At 45.0% G+C, this 27,224-nt stretch overlaps 1 protein-coding gene across 6 annotated transcripts in view; it reads right to left on the minus strand.

Moving 5' to 3' along the window:
- ncoa1 (nuclear receptor coactivator 1) overlaps positions 1-27,224 on the minus strand; it is a 146,951-nt gene that overhangs the window by 17,798 nt on the left and 101,929 nt on the right. For all 6 annotated transcript variants that reach the window (XM_068028429.1, XM_068028426.1, XM_068028427.1 and 3 more), the window contains 3 exons: positions 21,302-22,445; positions 4,451-4,622; positions 4,033-4,141 (listed from right to left, as the gene is read on the minus strand). In XM_068028429.1, the coding sequence (XP_067884530.1) occupies positions 4,033-4,141; positions 4,451-4,622; positions 21,302-22,445 (1,425 nt within the window). The remainder of the gene's footprint in view (positions 1-4,032; positions 4,142-4,450; positions 4,623-21,301; positions 22,446-27,224) is intronic.

Consider the following 27,224-nt stretch of genomic DNA (forward strand, 5'->3'; position numbering starts at 1 on the left):
ATTGGTTGGGTAAGTAACAGGCTGCAGGACATTCTGAAGGGTATCTAATTGTAGTACATGTCGGTACCAACGGCATAGGTAGAAAACGGGATGAGGTCCTGCAAGATGAATTTAAGGAGTTAGGAGCTAAATTTAAAAGCAGGACCTCAAAGGTAGTAAGCTCAGGATTACTTCCTGTGCCACATGTTAGTGAGTACAGTAAATGGAAAATAGACCTGATGAATGCGTGGCTGGAGAAATTGTGCAGGAGGGAGGGATTTAGATTCCTGGGACATTGGGACCGGTTCTGGGGAAGGTAGGACCTGTACAAGGAGGACAGGTTACACCCAGGTAGCACCAGAACCGATGTCCTCGCAGGGCTGTTTGCTAGAGCTGTTGGGGAGGATTTAAACTAGAATGGCAGGGGGAAGGGAACCTGAGCGGGGAGACTGAGGAAGAGGAAACAAGGAAAGAAACAAAAGACAGGAAACAAAAAGGCAAAAGTGGAAGGCATAGAAATCAAGGGCAAGAAACAAATAGGGCCATAGTGCAAAATAATGCTAAGATGACTAAGAATGTTAAAAAGACAAGCCTAAAGGCATTGTGTCTGAATGTGTGGAGTATTTGCAATAAGGTAGATGAATTAACCACGCAAATAGATGTAAATGGATACGATACAGTTGCGATTACGGAGACATGGCTGCAGGGTGACCAAGGATGAGAACTGAACATCCAGGAGTATTCAATATTTAGGAAGGACAGGCAAAAAGGGAAAGGTGGTGAAGTAGCGTTGTTAGTAAAAGAGGAAATCAATACAATAGTGAGGAAGGATATTAGCTCAGAGAATCCTGATGTGGGTGGAGCTAAGAAACACCAAGCGGCAGAAAACGTTGGTGAGGGTTGTATATAGACCCCCAAACAGCAATGGTGATGTAGAGGATGGCATTAAACAGGAAATTAGAGACGCATGCAATAAGGATGCAACTGTATTTATGGGTGAGTTTAATCTACATATAGATTGGGCAAACCAAATTAGCAATAATACTATAGAGGAGGGATTTCTGGAGTGTGTAAGTGATGGTTTTTTGGTCCAATGTGTTGAGGAACCAACTAGAGAACAGGCCATTCTAGACTGAGTATTGTGTAATGAGAAAGGATTAGTTAACAATCTTGTTGTGTGGTGTCCCTTGGTGAAGAGCAACCATAACATGATAGAATTCTTCATTAAGATGGAGAGTGAGAGAGTTGATTCTGAGACTAGGGTCCTGAATCTAAATAAAGGAAACTATGAAGGTATGAGGCACGAATTGGCTATGATAGATTGGGGAACATTACTTAAAGGGTTGACAGTGGATAGGCAATTAGCATTTAAAGAGCGCATGGATGAATTACAACAATTGTTCATTCCTATCCAGTGCAAAAATAAAACAGGAAGGATGGCTCAACTGGGATTACAGAAGAAATTAGGGATAGAGTTAGATCCAAGGAGGAGAAATATAAAATGGCCAGAACAAGCAGCAAACCTGAGGACTGGGAGCAGTTTAGAATTCAGCAGAGGAGGGCAAAGGGATTGATTAAGAAGGGAAAAATAGAGTATGAGGTAAGTTTGCAGAGAACATAAAAACTGACTGTAAAAGCTTCTATAGATATGTGAAGAGAAAAAGATTAGTCAGAAACGGGGGAATTTATAATGGGGAACAAAGAAAGGGCAGACCAATTAAATATATACTTTGGTTCCGTCTTCACAAAGGAGGACACAAATTACCTCCCAGAAATGTTGGGGAACATAGGGTCGAGTGAGAAGGAGGAACTGTATGAAATCATTAATTCCTTGGGAAATGGTGTTAGGGAAATTGATGGGATTGAAGGCCGATAAATCCCCAGGGCCTGATAATCTACATCCCAGAGTACTTAAGGAAGTGGCCCTAGAAATAGTAGATGCATTGCTGGTCATTTTTCAAAATTCTATAGACTCTGGAACAATTCCAATGGACTGGAGGGTAGCTAATCTAACCCCACTAGTTAAAAAAGGAGGTAGAGAGAAAACGGAATTATAGACCGGTTAGCCTGACATCAGTAGTGGGGAAAATGCTCGAGTCCATTATAAAAGATGTAATAGCAGAGCACTTGGAAAACATTGACAGGATCGGACAAAGTCAACATGGATTTACGAAAGGGAAATCATGCTTGACAAATCTACTGGAATTTTTTGAGGATGTAACTCGTAGAATAGATAGGAGAGAACCAGTGGATGTGGTGTATTTGGACTTTCAGAAGGCTTTCGATAAGGTCCCACAAAAGAGATTAGCCTGCAAAATTAAAGTACATGGGATTGGGGGTAAGGTACTGACATGGATAGAGAACTGGTTGGCAGACAGGAAATAAAGAATAGGAATAAACGGATCTTTTTTCGAGTGGCAGACAGTGACTAGTGGGGTACCGCAGGGATCAGTGCGAGGACCCCAGCTATTCACAATATATATTAATGATGGAGATGAGGGAATTAAATGTAATATATCAAAGTTTGCAGACGACGCAAAGCTAGGTGGGAGTGTGAGCTGTGAGAAGGATGCAGAGAAGCTCAAGTGTGATTTGGACAGGTTGAGTGAGTGGACAAATACATGGAAGATGCAGTATAATGTGGATAAATGTGAGATTATCCACTTTGGTGGCAAAAACAGAAAGGCAGATTATTATCTGAACGGCGATAGATTGGGAAAGGGGGAGGTGCATCGAGACCTGGGTGTCCTTGTGCACCAGTCGCTGAAAGTAAGCATGTAGGTGCAGGCAGTTAAGAAGGCAAATGGTATGTTGGCCTTCATAGCGAGAGGATTTGAGCACAGGAGCAAGGATGTCTTGCTGCAATTATACAAGGCCTGGGTGAGACCACATCTGGAGTATTGTGTGCTGTTTTGGTCTCCTTATCTGAGGAAGGATGTTCTTGCTATGGAGGGAGTGCAGCGAAGGTTCACCAGACTGATTCCTGGGATGGCAGGACTGACGTATGAAGAGAGATTGGGTCGATTAGGCTTGTATTCACTGGAGTTTAGAAGAATGAGAGGGGATCTCAGACACCTACAAAATTCTAATAGGACTGGACAGACTAGATGCAGGAAGGATGTTCCCGATGGCGGGGGGGTCCAGGACCAGGGGTCACAGTCTAAGGATAAGGGGTAAGCCATTTAGGGCTGAGGTGAGGAGGGATTTCTTCACCCAGAGAGTGGTGAATCTGTGGAATTCTCTACCACAGAAAACAGTTGAGGCCAAGTCATTAAATATATTCAAGAAAGAGTTAGATATAGTACTTAGGGCTAAAGGGATCAAGGGATACGGGGAGAAAGCGGGAACAGGGTACTGAATTTGGACGATCAGCCATGATCGTATTGAATGGCAGTGCAGGCTCGAAGGGCTGAATGGCCTACTCCTGCTTCTATGTTTCTATAAAACAATGGTTCATCTGCAAATGGAGTAGCGTGTACAATTCTGGGCACCACACTTTAGGAAGAATACTAAGGCATTAGAGAGGGCGCAGAAAAGATTCATGAGATCGGTTCCAGCGATGAGGAACTTCAGTTACGAAGATAGGTTGGAGAAGCTGGCCCTGTTCTCCTTGGAGAAGAGAAGATTGAGATGAGATTTGATAGCGGTGTTCAAAATCATGAAGGGTCAGGACAGAGTAGACAGGGAGAAGCTGTCCCCATTGGCAGAAGGATCCAGAACCAGAGGACACCGATTTAAGGTGATTGGCAAAAGAAGTACACAGCGATCCTAATCGCTGGTTAGGATCGGGAATGCTCTGCCTCAGAGTGTGGTGGAGGTAGATTCAATCAAGGCATTCAAAAGAGAACTGGATAATTATCTGAAGAGAAAAACAATTGCAGGGCTACGGGGAAAAGATGGGAAAATGGGACTAGGTGAGTTGCTCTTGAGCAGAGCCGGCACAGGAACGACAGGCCGAATGGCCTCCTTCTATGCCGTAAAGGATTCTATGACTCTATAACCTTCACCTTTGGTGGTACACTGAACCAAGCTCAAGACTGACTGTCTACTCACCCGTCCTCATTCCTGCCTGTCCTACTGGTGTTGCTCCAGGGCTGCTGGTCTCCCGTCCTTGACACTGAAAACTGTTGCCCCCTGAGCCCTGCATCCAGCTCCGGCAAACCTTCCAACAAGGAAATAAACATAGAGTAACAGAAAGGAGCAATCAAATATAGACAAGGCAGTAGCTTCAGACAAACAAAATCATGACGCGAACAGAGGTCATTAAAACAAGACCCATCTAGCCCCTGATATCTCCAACTTCACCTTTTCCCCATAGCAGCAAAGGGATTGGAAGCACAGTGGAGTGGGGTGAAGGAGGGTTACAGGAGGGGAGAGGATTATAGGGGAAGGGATCAAAGGGGATTGTTTGAGCATGCAGAGGAGGGACACTGCGGATAAGAATAATACTTAATGGCCACCTATAACCTACTCTTAAGGCGCTGAAGTGTTCTGGTGACACTGTTGGAGTGCAGTGGGTCCAAGAGCTGTTCCCTCCTCTCGCCTCTGGATATCAGGCTGTTATTGGCCACATTGGGCTGGCAGTTGCTGGGCAACTGGGCTGCTTCCTCCAGGGTAGGTAATAGCTGGTCTAGCTCTGTGAACTGAAGGAGAGGTCAGAAGTTTAAAGTGCATCTCACCCCATCGCATCTGCCCAGCAATCACCTCAATACTTTGTACACTTCTAAAGACAGCACATCTAACAGGCAAGCAGCTCTTTTGAAGAGCTTTCCAGTTGGTCCCGCTCTTTCTCCAAATCCCTGCAATATTTTCTCCTTCTAGTATTTGTCCAATTGAAGATGTCAATTGAATCTGTATCTACCAGCCTATCAGGCAGTGAATTCAAAATCCTAACCACTCTTTGCATAAAAAAAGTCTTTCATATTGTCTCTGGTCCTTTTGCCAATCACTTTAAATCTGTGCTCTCTGGTTATGGATCCTCCAGCCATTGCAAACAGTTTCTCTTTATTTACTCTATCTAAACCCTTCATGATTTTAAACGCCTCTATCAAATCTCCTCTTAGCCTTCTCTGCTGTAAGGAGAACACCACCAGCTTCTCCAGTTTAACCATGTAACTGTAATCCCTCATCGCTGGAACCATTCTAGTGAATCTCCTCTACACCCTCTCCAAAGCCTTTACATCTTTCCGAAAGTATGGTGTCCAAAATTGGACATAATATTGCAGCTGGGCCAAACTAGTGTTTTACAAAGGTTTAGCAATAACTTCCTGGATTTTGTACTCTACGTCTCTATTTATAAAGCACAGAATCTTACATGCAAATTCTTTGTTAACCTGTCCTGCCACCTTCAAAAATTAGTTCACAAAGACTCCCAGGTCTCGCTCTTCTTGCATCCCTCTAAAATTGTATCATTTAGTTTGTTTTGCCTCTCCTTATTCTTCCTATCAAAATGTATAGCCAGACTTTGTGTTAAAAAAGTGCTTCCTGCCATCACCCCTAAGGGCCTAGCTCTAATTTTAAGGTTATTCCAACTTGTTCTGGACTCCCCTATCAGACGAGATAGCTTCTCTCTATACTATTGATTTCCTTTATCATTTTAAACACCTCAATCAGATCACCCCTTAATCTTCAAAACTCAAGGCATCCTAGTCTATGCAACCTTTCCTCATAATTTAACCATTTTAGTCCTGGTATCATCCTGGTGAATCTGCATTGCACCCCCTCCAAGGTCAATATATCCCGAGATATCACTAAAACCTGATGGAATCCAAAAGAAGTAGAAGTTATATTAGAGCTGCAGAGAGCTCTGGTTAGACCCATCTGGAATACTGCGTTCAGTTCTGGGCACTGCACCTCAGGATAAAGATATGGGAAAGTGGAAATCTGGAACTCCTTCCCCCCAAAAGGCTGTTGAGGCTGGGCATCAACCCAAAATTTCAAAACTGAAATGAATAGATTTTGGTGGACAAGGGTACTAAGGCATTCAGAACCAAGGCTGGTAGATAAAGTTAAGATGCAGTTAAGTCACTATATAATAGAATGGTGGAACAGGCTTGAGGAATGAATGGCCTCTTCCTATTCCTATATCTTGCCCAAACTGAATGCAGTACACCAGATGAGGCATGACTAAGGCTCGCAAAGAAGCATAAATTAATTCCCTTTGTATTCTAGACTCCTTAAGATAAAGATCAACATTCTATTAGCCTTGTCATAGAATCATACAGCACAATAAGCTGCCATTCAGCCCATCATGCCTGACAGCTCTTGAAGGTTCCAGTATAGATTCTTGGGGAACACCACTTGTCACATTGCACCAATCAGAGAACACTCCCTTCAACACCGCGGAACCTTATTGAATGAGTTCAGCAGGTCCAAAGAGACAACATGGATAGACATCCCTGTCGACCATTCTAACAACATCCTCAAAAAATTGAACTAGCTTAGTCAGTGACTATCCTCACAAATCTAGACTGACTCTTGACCTGTGTGAGGTGGTGCTTTTGTGTATATCAATTAGGCCGAGATGGTGCTTTGCAGTGCTCTAAATTCTCTGTTATTCTGTGATACTTGATAAAGTGCTCAGTCATTCTGTCTCTGATGATCGATTCCAGTCACTTGCTCACAACTGATGTTAAACTGACAAATCTGTAGTTACCTAGTTTCTCTCTCCTTCCCTTCCTAAATAATGCATTTGCAATTAGAACAAAGAACAAAGAAAATTACAGCACAGGAACAGGCCCTTCGGCCCTCCAAGCCTACGCCGATCCAAATCCTCTATCTAAACCTGTCGCCTATTTTCTAAGGGTCTGTATCTCTTTACTTCCTGCCCATTCATGTATCTGTCTAGATACATCTTAAAAGACGCTATCGTGCCCGCGTCTACCACCTCCGCTGGTAATGCGTTCCATGCACCCACCACCCTCTGCGTAAAGAACTTTCCACGCATATCCCCCCTAAACTTTTCCCCTTTCACTTTGAACTCGTGTCCCCTTGTAATTGAATCCCCCATTCTGGGAAAAAGCTTCTTGCTATCCACCCTGTCTATACCTCTCATGATTTTGTACACCTCAATCAGGTCCCCCCTCAACCTCCGTCTTTCTAATGAAAATAATCCTAATCTACTCAACCTCTCTTCATAGCTAGCGCCCTCCAGACCAGGCAACATCCTGGTGAACCTCCTCTGCACCCTCTCCAAAGCATCCACATCCTTTTGGTAATGTGGCGACCAGAACTGCACGCAGTATTCCAAATGTGGCTGAACCAAAGTCCTATACAACTGTAACATGACCTGCCAACTCTTGTACTCAATACCCCGTCCGATGAAGGAAAGCATGCCGTATGCCTTCTTGACCACTCTATTGACCTGCGTTGCCACCTTCAGGGAACAATGGACCTGAACACCCAAATCTCTCTGTACATCAATTTTCCCCAGGACTTTTCCATTTACTGTATAGTTCACTCTTGAATTGGATCTTCCAAAATGCATCACCTCGCATTTGCCCGGATTGAACTCCATCTGCCATTTCTCTGCCCAACTCTCCAGTCTATCTATATTCTGCTGTATTCTCTGACAGTCCCCTTCACTATCTGCTACTCCACCAATCTTAGTGTCGTCTGCAAACTTGCTAATCAGACCACCTATACTTTCCTCCAAATCATTTATGTATATCACAAACAACAGTGGTCCCAGCACGGATCCCTGTGGAACACCACTGGTCACACGTCTCCACTTTGAGAAACTCCCTTCCACTGCTACTCTTCTGTCTCCTGTTGCCCAGCCAGTTCTTTATCCATCTAGCTAGTACACCTTGGACCCCATGCGCCTTCACTTTCTCCATCAGCCTATCATGGGGAACCTTATCAAACGCCTTACTGAAGTCCATGTATATGACATCTACAGCCCTTCCCTCATCAATCAACTTTGTCACTTCCTCAAAGAATTCTATTAAGTTGGTAAGACATGACCTTCCCTGCACAAAACCATGTTGCCTATCACTGATAAGCCCATTTTCTTCCAAATGGGAATAGATCCTATCCCTCAGTATCTTCTCCAGCAGCTTCCCTACCACTGACGTCAGGCTCACCGGTCTATAATTACCTGGATTATCCCTGCTACCCTTCTTAAACAAGGGGACAACATTAGCAATTCTCCAGTCCTCCGGGACCTCACCCGTGTTTAAGGATGCTGCAAAGATATCTGTTAAGGCCCCAACTATTTCCTCTCTCGCTTCCCACAGTAACCTGGGATAGATCCCATCCGGACCTGGGGACTTGTCCACCTTAATGCCTTTTAGAATACCCAACACTTCCTCCCTCCTTATGCCGACTTGACCTAGAGTAATCAAACATCTGTCCCTAACCTCAACATCCGTCATGTCCCTCTCCTCGGTGAATACCGATGCAAAGTACTCGTTTAGAATCTCACCCATTTTCTCTGACTCCACGCATAACTTTCCTCCTTTGTCCTTGAGTGGGCCAATCCTTTCTCTAGTTACCCTCTTGCTCCTTATATATGAATAAAAGGCTTTGGGATTTTCCTTAACCCTGTTTGCTAAAGATATTTCATGACCCCTTTTAGCCCTCTTAATTCCTCGTTTCAGATTGCGCCTACAATCCCGATATTCTTTCAAAGCTTCGTCTTTCTTCAGCCGCCTAGACCTTATGTGTGCTTCCTTTTTCCTCTTAGCTAGTCTCACAATTTCACCTGTCATCCATGGTTCCCTAATCTTGCCATTTCTACCCCTCATTTTCACAGGAACATGTCTCTCCTGCACGCTAATCAACCTCTCTTTAAAAGCCTCCCACATATCAAAAGTGGATTTACCTTCAAACAGCTGCTCCCATCTACATTCCCCAGCTCCTGCCAAATTTTGGTATAGTTGGCCTTCCCCCAATTTAGCACTCTTCCTTTAGGACCACTCTCGTCTTTGTCCATGAGTATTCTAAAACTTACGGAATTGTGATCACTATTCCCAAAGTAGTCCCCTACTGAAACTTCAACCACCTGGCCCGGCTCATTTCCCAACACCAGGTCCAGTATGGCCCCTTCCCGAGTTGGACTATTTACATACTGCTCTAGAAAACCCTCCTGGATGCTCCTTACAGATTCTGCTCCATCTAGACCTCTAACATTAAGTGAATCCCAGTCAATGTTGGGAAAATTAAAATCTCCTATCACCACCACCCTGTTGCTCCGACAGCTTTCCATAATCTGTTTACATATTTGTACCTCTATCTCACGCTCGCTGTTGGGAGGCCTGTAGTACAGCCCCAACATTGTTACCGCACCCTTCCTATTTCTGAGTTCTGCCCATATTGCCTCACAGCTCGAGTCCTCCATAGTGCCTTCCTTCAGCACAGCTGTGATATCCTCTTTGACCAGTAATGCAACTCCTCCACCCCTTTTACCTCCCTCTCTATCCCGCCTGAAGCATCGGTATCCTGGGATATTTAGTTGCCAATCATGCCCTTCCCTTAACCAAGTCTCAGTAATAGCAATAACATCATACTCCCAGGTACTAATCCAAGCCCTAAGTTCATCTGCCTTACCTACTACACTTCTTGCATTAAAACAAATACACCTCAGACCACCAGTCCCTTTGCTTTCATCATCTGCTCCCTGCCTACTCTTTCCCTTAGTCACGCTGACTTCATTATCTAGTTCCTTACAGGCTTTCGTTAATACATCCTTACTCTCCACTGACCTCATTTGTTTCCCATCCCCCTGCCACATTAGTTTAAACCCTCCCCAACAGCGTTAGCAAAAGCACCCCCAAGGACATTGGTTCCAGTCCGGCCCAGGTGTAGACCGTCCAATTTGTAATAGTCCCACCTCCCCAAGAACCGGTCCCAATGTCCCAAAAATTGCCCAATAAAAAGGCACAATTCCTGAATCTAGATAGCTTTGAAAAATCACTGACTGATACGGCATAAGACATGACCTGAAGGTAGATCAGAACTGAAAATGGAAGGCAGAAAATTAATGGATGAGTCCGGAAGACAGAGGAAACAAAGGTTAGAAAATAAAAAAGAGAGTTTGGCAGTGCTCAAGGGTATCTATTTCAATGCAAGGAGGATAGCAAATAAAGCAGATGAGCTGAGGGCACAGATAGACACGTGGCAGTATGATATCATAGCTATTACAGAAACATGGCTAAGGAGGGATAGGAATGGCAGCTCAACGTTCCTGGTTACAGGGTTTTCAGACGTGATAGGGAGGGGGATAAGAAAGAAGGGGGAGTGGCAATTTAGGAAACTATTACAGCTGTGAGGAGGGATGATATGTTGGAAGGTTCATCCAATGAGGCCATATGATCGAGCTAAGGAACAAAAAAGAGGCAATCACACTGCTGGGAGTGTACTATAGACCCCCAAACAGTCAGAGGGAGACAGAAGAGCAGATATGTCAGCAAATCTCTGAGAAGTGCAAGAACAATAGGGCAGGAATAGTCAGGGATTTTAACTACCCCAATATTAACTGGGATAGTTTTAATGTGAAAGGAATTGAGGGAGCAGAATTCTTGAGGTGCATTCAGGAGAACCTTTTTGCCCAGTATGTAGCAAGTCCAACAAGAGAGGGTGCAGTTTTAGACTGAGTTTTAGGAAATGAAAATGGGCAGGTGGAAGGAGTGGCAGTGGGAGAGCATTTTGGTGGTAGTGATCATACTTCAGTCAGTTTTAGAACATAGAACAGTACAGCACAGTACAGGCCCTTCAGCCCACGATGTTGTGCCGAACCTTTAACCTACTCTAAGATCAAACTAACTACCTACCCTGCATTCTACTATCATCCATGTACCTATCCAAGAGTCGCTTAAATGCCCCTAATGTATCTGCTTCTACTACCACCTCTGGCAGCGCATTCCACGCACCCACCACTCTCTGTGTAAAGAACCTACCTCTGGCATCTCCCCGAAACCTTCCTCCAATCACCTTAAAATTATGCCCCCTGGTGATAGCCCTTTCCACCCTGTTTTAACATAATTATGGAAAAGGACAGACATAGAACAGGAGTTAGAGATCTCAATTGGGGCAAAGCCAATTTTACTAAATTGAGGAGTGATTTAGCGAAAGTGGACTGGAAACAGCTACTTGAAGGTAAATCAGTGTCAGAACAGTGGGAGGCATTCAAAGGGGAGATTCGAGGGGTTCAAAGTAAACATGTTCCCACAAAGAAAAAGGGTGAGACGGCCAAATCTAGAACCCCATGGATGTCAAGGAGCTTACATACAGGGTAAGATAAGGCAGAAAAGGAAAGCTTATGTCCGACACCGAGAATTCAATACTACAGAAAGCCGAGAGGAGTATAGAAAGTGGAGGGGTGAAATCAAAAAGGAAATTAGGAAAGCAAAGAGAGGGCATAAAAGAATATTGGCAAGTAAAATCAAGGTGAACCCAAAATCAATACATTAAGTGTTACAGGATAACTAAGGAGAGTAGGGCCCATAAAAGACCAAATTAGTAACCTATGTGTAGGGGCGGAAGATGTTGGTATGGTTCTTAAAACATATTTTGCATCTGCCTTCACAAAAGAGGGGAAACGATACAGATATTGTAGTTAAGCAGGAGGAGTGTGAAGTATTAGAGGCGATAAACATAAGGAGGGAGGAAGTATTAATGGGATTAGCATCCTTGAAAGTTGATAAATCACCAGGTCTGGATAAAATGTACCCCAGGCTGTTAAAAGAAGCAAGAGAGGAAATAGCAGAAGGTCTGACCATCATTTTCCAGTCCTCACTGGATACAGGTGTGGTGCCGGAGGATTGGAGAACTGCTAACATTGTATCTCTGTTTAAAAAGAGAGCGAAGGATAGACTGAAAAATTACAGGCCAGTCAGTCTAACCTCAGTAGTGGGCAAATTATTTGAATCTATTCTGAGAGACAGGATAAACTGTCACTTAGAAAGGCACAGGTTCGTCAAGGATAGTCAGCATGGATTTGTTAAGGGAAGATCTTGTTTGACCAATCTTTGAAGAAGTAACAAGGAATATAGATGAGGGTAGTGCAGTTGATGTGGTCTACATGGATTTTAGCAAAGCTTTTGACAAGGTCCCACATGGCAGACTGGTTAAAAAAATAAAATCCCATGGGATCCAGGGAAATGCAGCAAAGTGGATATAAAACTGGCTCAGTGGCAGGAAACAAAGGGTAATTGTTGACGGGTGTTTTTGTGACTGGAGGGCTGTTTCCAGTGGTGTTCCGCATGGCTCCGTACTGGGTCCCCTGCTTTTTGTGGTATATATTAACGATTTGGATGTAAATGTAGGGGGCATGATCAAGAAGTTTGTAGACAACACAAAGATTGGCCGTGTGGTAGATAGGGAGGAGGATAGCTGTAGGCTGCAGGAAGATATTGATGGTCTGGTCAGATGGACAGAAAAGTGGCAAATGGAATTCAACTTGGAGAAGTGTGAGGTGATGTATTTGGGGAGGTCAAACAAGGCAAAGGAATACACGATTAATGGGAAAATACTGAGAAGTGTAGAGAAAGTGAGGGACCTTGGAGTGAATGTCTACAGATCCCTGAAGATAGCAGGACAGGTCGATAAGGTGGTTAAGAAGACATATGGAATCCTTTCCTTTATTAGCCGCTGTACAGAATATAAGAGCAGGGAGGTTACGCTGGAACTGTATAACTCATTGGTTAGGCCACAACTTGCAGTTCTGGTCACCTCATTACAGAAACATATAAACATAGAAAATAGAAGCAGGAGTAGGCCATTCGGCCCTTCAGGCCTGCTCCGCCATTCAAAAAAGATCATGGTTGATTGTTTAATTCACTACCCTGTTCCCGCTTTCTCCCCATATCCCTTGATTCCTTTGGCATTAAGCAATATATCTATCTCCTTCTTGAAAATATTTAATGATTTGGCCTCCACTGCCTTCTGCAGTAGAGAATTCCACAGGTTGACCACCCTCTGAGTGAAGAAACTGCTCCTTATCTCAGTTTTAAATGGCATACCCCGTATCCTGAGACTGTGACCCCTGGTTCTGGACATCCCAGGAATCAGTCTAGTAAATCTTCTTTGCACTCCCTCCATGGCAAGAACATCCTTCCTCAGATAAGGAGATCAAAACTGCACACAATGCACCAGATGTGGTCTCACCAAGGCCCTGTATAACGGCAGTAAGACATCCTTGCTCCTGTACTCAAATCCTCCTGCAATGAAGGCCAACATACCATTCGCCTTCCTAACCGCTTGCTGCACCTGAATGCTTGCTTTCAGCGACTGCTGTACAAGGACACCCAGGTCTCGTTTTACCTCCCCCTTTCCCAATCTATCACCATTCAGATAATAATCTGCCTTTCTGTTTTTAGAACCAAAGTGGATAACCTCACATTTATCCACGTTATACTGTGTCTGCCATACAATTTCCCACTCACCCAACTTGTCCAAATCGCATTGGAGCCTCTTTGCATCCTCCTCACATTCCCCCCAGCTTTGTGTCGTCTGCAAACTTGGAAATGTTACATTTAGTTCCCTCACCCAAGTCATTAATATATATTGTGAATAGCTGGGGCCCAAGCACTGATCCCTGCGGTACCCCACTAGTCACTGCCTGCCACCAGGAAAAAGACCCGTTTATTCCTACTCTCTGTTTCCTGTTCAACCAATTCTCAATCCATGCCAGTATATTACCCCCAATCCCTTGTGCTTTAATTTTTCACACTAATCTCTTAAGTGGGATCTTATCAAAAGCCTTCTGAAAATCCAAATACACCACATCCACTGGTTCTTGCTTATCTATTCTACTAGTTACATCCTCAAAAAACTCCAGTAGATTTGTTAAGCATGATTTCCCTTTCGTAAACCTTTGTCCAATCCCGTTTTGCTTTCTAGATGTTCTGCGATCACATCCATTGTAATAGACTCTAGCATTTTCCCCACTACTGATGTAAGGCTAACTGGTCTGTAATTCCCTGTGTTTTCTCTCCCTCCTTTTTTAAATAGTGCGGTTACATTTGCCACCCTCCAATCTGTAGGATGTAATTGCACTAGAGAAGGTACAGAGGAGATTTACGAGGATGTTACAGTCATAGAGTTATACAGCACAGAAACAGGCCCTTCGGCCCATCGTGTCTGTGCCAGCCATCAAGCACCTAACTATTCTAATCCCATTTTCCAGCACTTATTGATGTTGCAGGACTGGAAAAATGCAGCTATGAGGAAAGATTGGATAGGCTGGGGTTGTTCTCCTTGGAACAGAGAAGGCTGAGGGGAGATCTGATTGAAATGTACAAAATTTTGAGGGGCCTGGATAGAGTGGAGGTGAAGGGTCTATTCACCTTAGCAGAGAGGTCAGTGACGAGGGGGCATAGATTTAAAGTGATTGGTAGAAATATTAGACGGGAGATGATGAAAGACTTTTTCACACAGAGGGTGGTGGGGGTCTGGAACTCACTGCCTGAAAGGATAGTTGAGGCAGAACCCCTCAACTCCTTCAAAAGGAGTCTGGATATGCATCTCAAGTGCCGTACGCTGCAGGGCTATGGACCAAATGCTGGAAGGTGGGATCAGACTTGGTGGATCGTTTTTCGGCTGGCACAGACACGATGGGCCAAGTGGCCTCTTTCTGTACCTTAAACGTTCTATGATTCTATGACCATTCGGTCTATGGTGTCTGTGCCAGCTCTTTGTAACAGCTATGCAATTAGTCCTACTCCCCTGTTCTTTCCCCGTAGCCCTGCAAATTTTGCGCTTCAAGTATTTATCCAATTCTTTTTTGAAAGTTACAATAATTCGGGACAAAATTAATAGTCACATGGGCATTTGTGGGTTAATTAGGGAAAGCTAGCATGGATTTGTGAAGGGCAAATTGTAACTAACTTGCTGGAATTTTTTGATGAGTTAGCAGAGAAAGTTGATAAGGGCAATGCTGTTGATGTGTACGTGGACGTCCAAAAGGCATTTGATAAACTGCTGCGCAACAGACTTGGGAACAAAGTTTTATAGCTCATGGAATAAAAGGGACACTAGCAACATGGATACGAAATTGGCTGAGTGACAGGAAACAGAGAGTAGTGGTTAATGATGTTTTTCGGACTGGTGGAAGGTTTGTAGTGGAATTCCCCAAGGGTTGGTGTTAGGACCCTTGCTGTTCCTGATATATATTAATGACCTAGACCTTGGTGTGCAGGGCACAATTTGAAAAGGTGATGACACCAAAACTTGCAACAGTTGTAAATTGTGAGGAGGATAGTGTAGAACTTCAAAACGACATAGACAGGTTGGTGGAATAGGCAGACAAGTGGCAGATGAAATTTAATGCAGAGAAGTGTGAAATTATTCATTTTGGTAGGAAGAATGTGGAGAGATAATAAAAAATGGTGTAATTCTAAAAGGGGTGCAGCAGTACAGGGACCTAGGTGTATATGTGCAAAAATCACAGATTGAGAGAGCGGTGTCCTAGGCTTCATTAGTAGGGGCCGAGAGTACAAAAGCAAGGAAGTTATGTTAAACCTGTATAGAACACAGGTTCAGTCTCAACTGGAGTATTGTGTCCAGTTCTGGGTGTCATATTTTAGGAAAGATGTGAAGGTATTAGAGAGAGTGCAGAAAAGATACACGAGAATGGTTCCAGGGATGAGGAACTTCAATTACATGGATAGATTGGAGAAGTTGGGACTTTCCTTGGAGAAGAGAAGTTTGAGAGGTGATTTGATAGAGGCATTCAAAATCATGAGGGGTCTGAACAGAGTAGATAGGGAAAAACTGTTCCCATTGGTGGAGGGATCGAGAAGACGAAGGCACAAATTTAAGGTAACTGGCAAAAGAAGCAATAGCGATACAAGAAAAAAACTTTTCATGCAGCGAGCAGTTAAGATCTGGAATGCTCTGCCTGAGAATGTGGTGGAGGCAGGTTCAATCAAGGCATTCAAGAGGGAATTGGATTGTTATCTGAAAAGGAAGACTGTGCAGTGCTACGGGGAGAAGGTGGGGGAGTGGCACTCGGTAAATTCCTCTTTTGGAGAGCCAGCGCAGAGATGATGGGCCAAATGGCCTCCTTCTGTGCTGTGAAAATTCTTTGAATCTGCTTCCACTGTCCTTTCAGGCAGCACATTCCAGATCATAAACAACTGGCTGCATAAAACAAATTCTCCTCATCTCTTCAATGGTCAACGCAAGCTCGAGGAACAGCACCCTATTTTCCGATTCGGCACGCTACAGCCTACTGAACTGAACATTGAGGTCAATAATTTCCGAGCATGACTGGCCCTTTTTTTTAATACTATTTTGTTCCATCTTTGTTTTACCGTGTGCCTGCCTACTGTTTTTTTCATGTTTGTGCTTTTGGCTAGGGCTGCTCATTATTCTGTCATTAACACTCCCTCTGCAATAATACTTTGTCTTTCATCACACCATTAGCACACTCTCTTTGCCTTTGTCCCATGACCTTGTCAGTTAATCTCTCCGGCTCTCTGTCCCATCACACAGCTTCCCTTTGTTCTCTTTCCCCCCACCCCCACTTGTTTAAAACCTATTACATTTCTAACCTTTGTCAGTTCTGATGAAAGTCAAGAAGGCATACGGCATGCTTGCCTTCATCGGTCGGGGCATAGAGTATAAAAATAGGCAAGTCATGTTGCAGCTGTACAGAACTTTAGTTAGGCCACACTTAGAATATTGCGTGCAATTCTGGTCGCCACACTACCAGAAGGACGTGGAGGCTTTGGAGAGGGTACAGAAGAGGTTTACCAGGATGTTGCCTGGTCTGGAGGGCACTAGCTATGAGGAAAGGTTGGATAAACTCGGATTGTTTTCACTGGAACGACGGAGGTGGAGGGGCGACATGATTGAGGTTTACAAAGTTATCAGCGGCATGGACAGAGTGGATAGTCAGAAGCTTTTTCCCAGGGTGGAAGAGTCATTTACTAGGGGACATAGGTTTAAGGTGAGAGGGGCAAAGTTTAGAGAGGATGTGCGAGGCAAGTCCTTTACACAGAGGGTGGTGAGTGCCTGGAACTTGTTGCCGGGGGAGGTGGTGGAAGCAGGTACCATAGAGACGTTTAAGAGGCATCTTGACAAATACATGAATAGGATGGGAATAGAGGGATACGGACCCCGGAATGCAGAAGGTTTAGGCAGGCATCAAGATCGGCGCAGGCTTGGAGGGCCGAATGGCCTGTTCCTGTGCTGTACTGTTCTTTGTTCTTTGAAAGGTCACTGACCTGAACCGTTAACTCTGCTTCTTTCTCCACAGATGCTGCCAACCTGCTGAGTTTTTCCAGTACTTTCTGTTTTTATCTCAAAGAACAAAGAACAGTACAGCACAGGAACAGGCCATTCGGCCCTCCAAGCCTGCGCCCATCTTGATGCCTGCCGAAACTAACACCTTCTGCACTTCCGGGGCCCATATCCCTCTATTCCCATCCTATTCATGTATTTGTCAAGATGTCTCTTAAACGTCGCTATCGTATCTGCTTCCACCACCTTCCCTTGGCAGAAAGTTCCAAGCATTCACCACCCTCTGTGTAAAAAACTTGCCTCGCACATCCCCTCTAAACTTTGCCCCTCTCACCTTAAACCTATGTCCCCTAGTAACTGACTCTTCCACCCTGGGAAAAAGCTTCTGACTATCCACTCTGTCCATGCCGCTCATAACTTTGTAAACCTCTATCATGTTGCCCCTCCACCTCCGTCGTTCCAGTGAAAACAATCCGAGTTTTTCCAACCTCTCCTCATAGCTAATGCCCTCCAGACCAGGCAACATCCTGGTAAACCTCCTCTCTACCCTCTCCAAAGCCTCCACGTCCTTCTGGTAGTGTGGCGACCAGAATTGCACGCAATATTCTAAGTGTGGCCTAACTAAGGTTCTGTACAGCTGCAACATGACTTGCCAATTTTTATACTCTATGCCCTGACCGATGAAGGCAAGCATGCCGTATGCCTTCTTGACTACCTTATCCACCTGCGTTGCCACTTTCAGTGACCTGTGGACCTGTACGCCCAGATCTCTCTGCCTGTCAATACTCCTAAGGGTTCTGCCATTTACTGTATACCTCCCACCTGCATTAGACCTTCCAAAATGCATTACCTAACATTTATCCGGATTAAACTCCATCTGCCATTTCCCCGCCCAAGTCTCCAGCCGATCTATATCCTGCTGTATCCTCTGACAATCCTCATCATTATCCGCAACTCCACCAACCTTTGTGTCGTCCTCAAACTTACTAATTAGACCAGCTACATTTTCCTCCAAATCATTTATATATACTACAAACAGCAAAGGTCCCAGCACTGATCCCTGCGGAACACCACTAGTCACATCCCTCCATTCAGAAAAACACCCATCCACTGATACCCTCTGTCTTCTATGACCGAGCCAGTTCTGTATCCATCTTGCCAGCTCACCTCTGATCCCGTGTGACTTCACCTTTTGTATCAGTCTGCCATGCGGGACCTTGTCAAAGGCTTTACTGAAGTCCATATAGATAACATCCACTGCCCTTCCTTCATCTATCATCTTTGTCACTTCCTCAAAAAACTCAATCAAATTAGTAAGACACGACCTCCTCTTCACAAAACCATGCTGCCTCTCGCTAATACGTTCGTTTGTTTCCAAATGGGAGTAAATCCTGTCCCGAATAATCCTCTCTAATAATTTCCCTACCACTGACGTAAGGCTCACCGGCCTATAATTTCCTGGATTATCCTTGCTACCCTTCTTAAACAAAGGAACAACATTGGCTATTCTCCAGTCCTCTGGGACCTCACCTGTAGCCAATGAGGATGCAAAGATTTCTGTCAAGGCCCCAGCAATTTCTTCCCTTGCCTCCCTCAGTATTCTGGGGTAGATCCCATCAGGCCCTGGGGACTTATCTACCTTAATGCTTTGCAAGACACCCAACACCTCCTCATCTCTTTCTTAGTCCCTTTACTTTGTGTTTGGACGGCTGCTATCCTGCCATTTACACCTCATCCAGACACATCTTTTGTCTCTTAACTTGTGCCATTACCACTCCCCATGAAGCCTTTTGTCATTTAATCTCTCTTGCCCTCCATCCTATCACAGACCTTCCCTTTTGTTCTTCTTCTCTCACCCACCCCCCCCACCCCTCTCACTTGCTCAAACCCCATTACATTTCTAACTTTTGCCAGTTCTGATGAAAGGTCACACAGACTTGAAATGGTAATGCTGCTTCTCTCTCCACAGATGCTGCCTGAATTGCTCAGTATTTCCAGCAGTTTCTGTTTTTGTTTCAGATTTCCAGCATCTACAGTATTCTGCTTTTCAGTTGTCTCCTCATCTCACCTGTAATTCTTTCAACAATCACCTTAAATCTGTGTTTTCCGCTTCCAACACTCCTGCCTCGAGAAAAAGTTTCTCCTTATTTATTCTATCAAAATCCTTCATGACATTGAACATCTCAATTATATCTCCCCTTAACCTTCTCTGCTTTAATGGGAACATAACCGAATCCCTCAGCTCTGGTGCCATTCCAATAATCTCTTCCGCACCCTCTCGAAGGCTTTGACATCCTTCCGAAAGAGTGGTACCCAGATTTGGGCGCAATACTCCAGCTGTAGTCTAACCAGTGTCTTAGAAAGGTTTAGTATAAATTCCTTGCTTTTGTACTCTATGCCTCTATTAATAAAATCAAGGATCCATGTGCTTTTTTAACAGCCTTGTCAACTTGTTCTGTCCCATTCAAGGATTTATCTACATACATCTTCAGATCTCTCTGTTCCTGCAACCCTTTTAAAATTGTGCCATTAGTTCATATTGCCTCTCCTCATTCTTCCTAACAAAATGTATCACTGTGTACTCTGCATTAAATTGCATCTGTCCTGTGCCTGCCCATTTCACTAGTCTGTCTACGTCCCCATGAAGTCGGCGACTAACTTACTCACTGTTTCACGACATTTCCAAGTTACCTTTCAAAGAACAAAAGAACAAAGAACAGTACAGCACAGGAACAGGCTATTCGGCCCTCCAAGCCTGCGCCGATCTTGATGCCTGCCTAAACTAAAACCTTCTACACTTCCGGGTACCGTATCTCTCTATTCCCATCCTATTCATGTATTTGTCAAGATGCCTCTTAAACGTCGCTATCGTACCTGCTTCCACTACCTCCCCTGGCAGCAAGTTCCAGGCATTCACCACCCTCTGTGTAAAGAACTTGCCTCGCACATCCCCTCTAAACTTTGCCCCTCGCACCTTAAACCTATGTCCCCTAGTAACTGACTCTTCCACCCTGGGAAAAAGCTTCTGACTATCCACTCTGTCCATGTCACTCATAACTTTGTAAACCTCTATCATGTCGCCCCTCCACCTCCGTCGTTCCAGTGAAAACAATCCGAGTTTATCCAACCTCTCCTCATAGCTAATGCCCTCCAGACCAGGCAACATCCTGGTAAACCTCTTCTGTACCCTCTCCAAAGCCTTCACGTCGTTCTGGTAGTGTGGAGACCAGAATTGCACGTAATATTCTAAGTGTGGCCTAACTAAAGTTCTGTACAGCTGCAGCATGACTTGCCAATTTTTATACTCTATTCCCCGACCGATGAAGGCAAGCATGCTGTATGCCTTCTTGACTACCTTATCCACCTGCGTTGCCACTTTCAGTGGACCTGTACGCCAGATCTCTCTGCCTGTCAATACTCCTAAGGGTTCTGCCATTTACTGTATACCTCCCACCTGCACTAGACCTTCCAAAATGCATTACCTCACATTTGTCCGGATTAAACTCCATCTGCCATTTCTTCGCCCAAGTCTCCAACCGATCTATATCCTGCTGTATCCTCTGACAATCCTCATCACTATCCGCAACTCCACCAACCTTCATGTCGTCCGCAAACTTACTAATCAGTCCAGCTACATTTTCCTCCAAATCATTTATATATACTACAAAGAGCAACGGTCCCATCACTGATCCCTGCGGAACACCACTAGTCACATCCCTCCATTCAGAAAAGCACCCTTCCACTGCTACCCTCTGTCTTCTATGACCGAGCCAGTTCTGTATCCATCTTGCCAGCTCACCTCTGATCCCGTGTGACTTCACTTTTTGTACCAGTCTGCCATGAGGGACCTTGTCAAAGGTTTTACTGAAGTCCATATAGACAACATCCACTGCCCTTCCTTCATCAATCATTTTTATCACTTCCTCAAAAAACTCAATCAAGTTAGTGAGACACGACCTCCCCCTTCACAAAACCTCAAGTTGCTGACTCTGGCTTTTCCCTCTTGTCTACCACCCCCCGACAATCACATCCCTCAACTCCCCACTTGACCCTCTTTCCAACCCCCTCTCAGTGAACCCATCACCCTCCCCATCACACTCCAGACTCCTCACTGCCCCACCTCCCCCCAGCTTGCCTGCTGCAGCCTGTCCTGAGGGGCTTTGTTGAGGCCGGGTGTGCAGGCTCCAAAGCTGCCTGCCCTCTCCGACTTCAGCGTCACATCATCCAGACTGAGACTGGGATTTGTGGGCTCATCCTTGTCCAGCAAGTAGCGCAGCAGCTGGTGATCCTTCACATCCTTTCTCCTGGAGCCATCCCCCTCCTGGCTACAATGAGTCACCTCCTTCCTGTTGTGGGGAAGCAGTAGTGCTGGGATATCAGAGGGGCTCCCCTCCTGCTGGAGTAGGCGATGAAGGATTTTGTGGCGTTCGGTCAGGGAGCTGGTGTGTAACGTGTGGCACCGGGCACTTGTTGCAGGCATTACAGGAGACAAAGAGAGGCTGTCCTTGCTCCCAGTGTCCATCTCCGGTGGCCTGCTCTGCTCCTGGCTACTGGTTAACAGCTGCATGAGTTTGGCATTATTGATGTCCTGGGAAGTTTTGCTGTCGGTGCCAGTCGGCCTCTCACTCCCACTCACAGGGGCTAAGCTGCTCCCTATGTGCTTGAAGCCCAGACTTTCTCCACTCTTTCCAAGGAGCAGCTCCTTGCAGTCTGATGCTGCCCCTTCCACTACCTCGGGCAGTGGCTGATATACGGGTGAGTTCTGAGCACTTGAGGTGCCAGAGAAACTCACTGAGACCTTGTTGCCTTCACTCAGTGCTTGGAGAGAGTGAAGGGGTGGGTTTGGGTTGGGGTAAGGGCAGGGGTAGGCATTGCGATTGGCATAAGGGTAGGGGTGTCTGGCCGGTGATGGGACACGGGGTATATTCGGGGAAAAAGGGTTCTTGGGGCTGCCCAGTACTCGGGGTGATATGAAGCTTGGCGCTGTGGGGGTAGCCCCTGTATTGCTGGGCTTGGGGCTCTGAGGGGTCCGTGAATCCTGATTCACAGACCCACAAGCCCCCACTCGCACTCCGGACAAACTTCCCAAGCTCGAGGGATTACTGGCACCATTGTTATGTGGAAAGGAGCCATGTGATAGGTTAAAGTCCAGTTCAGAGATGCTGCTGTTGGCGTTGTGAGAGGGAGAGGTTTTAGCAGGGGTGATACTGCAGTTGTCCGAGTGAGGCACTGAAGGTCCAGAATCGAGGCTTTGCCGAGAAGAGGTCTGGTTCTGATCCCTAGCAAGAGAAGCACATTGTCAACAGTCACGTAGTAAATGCATCCCAGATCAAACCCAACGTCAGATAGATTCAACTCAAGAGAGAGAATGTTGCAGAAAACGTAGGCAGAGAGAGAGGGAGAGAGAGAGTCAGAGAGCAGACAGCAAGTCACAAAGCGAGTCGGAGAGAGAGACAGAGAGGCAGAGAAGGAGAGAGAGAGACAAAGAGAGACGGAGACGGAGAGAGGCATAGAGAGAGTGAGAGCCAGAGAGGGAAAGAGACAGACAGAGAGACAGACAGACAGAGCCAGAGAGAGAGATACAGCCAGAGAGAAAGATAGAGAGCGAGAGAGTCACAGAAAGAGGAATAGGGAGACAGAGAACATAGTAACATTAGAACAGAAATAGGCCATTTATCCCCTCAAGTCTGTTCCACCATTCAATGAGAACATGGTTGATCTCTGACCTAATTCCATAAACCCGCCTTTGCACCACATCCCTTAATACTTCGGGTTAACAGAAACCTATCAATCACAGACTTAAAATCAATAACTGACTTAGCATTAATTGCCAATTGGGTAACAGTGATGCAAACTTCTACCTTTATGTGCAGAAGTGATTCCTAATTTCACTCTGGAAAGTCTGGTTCTAATTTTTAGCCTATGCCCCCCTAGTTCTGGACTCCCAACAAGCAGAAATAGTTTCTATCTATCCTATCTGTTCCCTTTAATGCCTTGAAAACTTCGATCAAATCACCCTTTGATCTTCTAAATTCTAGAGAATACTACCTTGGTTTGTTTAATCTCTCCTCATAATTTAACCCTTGGAGTGCAAGTATCATTCTGGTAAATCTGCACTGCACTCCCTCCAAGGCCAATATATCCTTCCTAAGGTGTGGTGCCCAGAACCACTCACAGTAACTCCAGGTGTGGTCTAAGCAGGGCTTTGTATAGATGAAGCATGGCTTGACCCCCTTGTGGGGCGGCGCAGTGGTTAGCACCACCGCCTCACAGCTCCAGCGACCTGGGTTCAATTCTGGGTACTACCTGTGTGGAGTTTGCAAGTTCTCCCTGTGACCGCGTGGGTTTTCGCCGGGTGCTCCGGTTTCCTCCCACAGCCAAAGACTCGCAGGTTGATAGGTAAATTGGCCATTATAAATTGCCCCTAGTATAGGTAGGGGAATTGAGGGAAGGTAGAGATGTGGTAGGAATACGGGATTAATGTAGTATTAGTATAAATGGGTGGTTGATGGTCGGCACAGACTCGGTGGGCCGAAGGGCCTGTTTCAGTGCTGTATCTCCAAATAAAAAATAAAATAAATAAATAGTCTAGTCCTCTAGAAATAAAGGTCAGCATTCTATTAGTCTTTTTGATAATTTTCTGGACCTGTTCATGACATTTTAATGATCTATGCACCTGGACTCCCAAGTCTCTTTGGACCACTACTGTTTCTAGCTTTCTGGCATTTAGAAAGTACTCTGTTCTTTTTAAGTCCAAAGTGGATGACTTCAATGCCTGCATTGAAATCCATTTGCCACAGTTTTTCCCATTCACTGAACGTATTCACAGAATCACAGAATTGTTACAGAGCAAAAAGAGGCCATTTGGCCCATCTGGTCCACACTGGCTCTCCAAAAGAGCAATTTACTTAGTGCCATTCCCCCGCCTTCTCCCCGAAACCCTGCACATTCTTCCTTTGAATGCTTCAATTCAACCTGCCTCCACCAAACTCTCAGGCAGCACATGCCAGACCTTAACCACTCGCTGCATGAAAAAGTTTTTCCTCATGTCGCCTTTGCTTCTCTTACCAAATTCTTTAAATCTGTGCCCTCTCGTTCTCGATCCTTTCACAAGTGGGAGCAGTTTCTCTCTATCTACTCTGTCCAGACCCCTCATGATTTTGAATGCCTCTACCAAATCACCTCTCAGCCTTCTCTTCTCCAAGGAAAACAGTCCTAACCTCTCCAATCTACCTTCATAACTGAAGTTCTTCATCCCTGGTATTAATACCTCTTAGTAGTGACAAAATCATTTACAGCCCATCAAGTCCATGCCGGCTCTCCATGGAGTAATCTAGTCTGTCCCACTCACCCGTTCGATCCCCATTGCCTTCCTTTTATGTTTATTTCCTGCAAGCGCCCATCCAATTTCCATTTGAAGTCATTGATTGTCTCCGCTTCCACCACTCTTGTAGGCAGCAAGTTCCATGTCATTACCACTTGCTGTGTAAAAAAGTTCTTCATATTCCCCCTCCATCTCTTGCTCAAAACCTTCAATTTGTGTCCTCTAGACCTTGTACCATCAGTTAATGGGAACAGTTTTTCATCATCTAACATATCTAAGCCTGTCATAATCTTGTACAGCTCTCTCAAATCTCCCTTCAATCTTCTTTTCTCCAAGGAGAACAGCCCCAGCTTCTCCAAACTAACCTTGTAACTAAAACCCCCATTCCTGGACCCATTCTGGTAAATCTCCTCTGCACCCTCTCACGGACCCTCACATCCTTTCTAAAGTGTGGTGACCAGAAATGGACGTAATCCTCCAGTTGTGGCCTAACCAGAGCTTTATAAAGGTTCAGCAGAAGTTCCCTGCTTTTGTACTCAACACTTCTATTTATGCTTTGCTAACCACTCTCTCAATATGTCCTGCCACCTTCAAGGATCGATGCATGTGCACCCCCAGGTATCTCTGTTCCTGCACACTCTTTAGAACTGTGCCATTAAGTCTATATTGCCTCACACTATCCCTTCTGCTAAAATGCATCACCTTACACTTCTCAATTAGATTCCATCTGCCATTTGTCTGCCATTCTGCTAGCCTATCTGTGTCCTGTTTCAGGCGGTTCGTATCATCCTTACTGTTTGCCACTCCTCCAAGTTTGCTATCATTGGCAAATTTTGAAATTCTGCTCTGTATTAGAGCATGGCTATCCAACCCAAACTCAACGGAACCCGATGACGTGTCAAGCTCGGGTCGGGTACTCTTCTGGGTCCGGCATTCGGGTTCAGGTCAGGTTGGGCCGGATCGGACACAGTGACAGCCGGACGTCAAAGCAGGAAACAGTCCGCACTAGTCTGCAGTGAGCGATTTCATCCAAGGTACAGCACAACCTCTTCAATAAAGTTGATTATATTCCGGTGGTTGGGTTGGGTTGGGTTGGGTCGGGTCGGACGTGGGAAAAAATGAAAGGACTCAGGCCAGGTCGGGCTCAGGTTGGATGCGATTCTGTTGGGCTCGTGTTGGGTTTCATTTGCAGACCCGAGTCGTCCTTTGCTCTGTATTCCAAGATCCAAGTCATCAATAGAGCAAAAAAAGCAGCGGTCCTAGCACTGACCCTTGGGGAACGCTGCTAACAGTCTGAAAAAACAACCATTTACTGCGACTCGCTGTCCTTGAGCCAATTTTTTATCCAATTGGACACTGACCCTCCTATTCCATGAGCCTCAATTTTGAGAACCAGGCTTTTATGTGGTACTTTATCAAACGTTTTCTTATATAGACAACATCCACTGTATTCCCTTCATCAACTTTTGCTGTTATTTCATCAAAAATTCAATTAGCCAAGCATGATCTGCCTTTTACAAATCCGTGCTGACTCTCCTTAATTAACTCAAACCTCTTCAAGTGCCTGTTGATTTTTTCCCTAATTATTGCTTCTAAAAACCTTACCCACCACTGATGTTAAACTAACTGGCCTGTATTTGCTAGGACTGTCCTTGCACCTTTTCTTGAATAGGGTGTCACATTTGCCACTCTCCCATGCTGTGGCACCTCCCGTGTATCTAGGGAAGACTGGAAGATTATGGCAAATCTTCCATTATCTCCTCTCCCACTTCCTTTAGCAACCTGGGATGCAAGCCATCCCGACCAGGTGAGTTGTCTACCCTAAGCACAGCCAGCCTTTCCAGTACTTCCTCTCAATTTTTACCCTATCCATTGCCTCTACTCTCTCTGCTTCTATCGATATTTTGTCAGATTCCTCTTCTTTAGTAAACATCAATACAAAGTACTCATTAAGTGTGCTTGCTTTGCCCTGTGTCTCGAAGCATATATTACCCTCTCTGTCCCTAATAGGTCCCACTCTACCTCTTACTACTCACTTACTATTTACATGCCAACAGAAAATTTTTGGGTTCCCTTTTATTTTGACTGCCATTCTATTCCCATATTCTCTTTTTGCCAGTCTTATTTTCCTCTTCATCTACCCTCTCACTTAATGTATTTGGTCTGGTTCTCACTTGAAGAATTCACCTGACATGCATCATACACCCTCTTTTTTTGTTTCATCATAATCTCTATCTCCCTCGTCATCCAAGGCGCCCTGTTTTTGGTTCCCCTACCTTTCGCCCTTGTTGGAAAGTACCTAGCCTGTACCTGAAGCATCTCTTCTTTCAAGATAACCCCCGTTGTTCCGTTACAATTTTGCCTGTCAGTCTTTGGTTCCATTCTACCCTGGCTAGATCCCTTCTCATCACATTAAAATTAGCCCTCTTCCAATCTAGCCATTCTATCTTACACTGTTCCTTGTTTTTCTGCATTACTAGCCTAAACCTTATGATATAATGATTACTCATTTCCCAGCACCAGATCCAGCAATGCCTCCTTTCTAGTTGGGATGAGAACATACTGATCAAGGAGGTTCTCCTGAACACAATCCAGAAATTCCTCTCTGTCCTTTCCCTTTACTCTAAAATTATCCTAATCGATCTTTGGGTAATTAAAGTTCCCACAATATCACCACTCTATAATTTTTGCATGTCTCTGTGATTTCCCTGCAGATTTGTTTTTCTATCTGTCT

This window comes from Heterodontus francisci, unplaced genomic scaffold (assembly GCF_036365525.1).
Source record: "Heterodontus francisci isolate sHetFra1 unplaced genomic scaffold, sHetFra1.hap1 HAP1_SCAFFOLD_705, whole genome shotgun sequence".
Classification (NCBI taxonomy): domain Eukaryota; kingdom Metazoa; phylum Chordata; class Chondrichthyes; order Heterodontiformes; family Heterodontidae; genus Heterodontus; species Heterodontus francisci.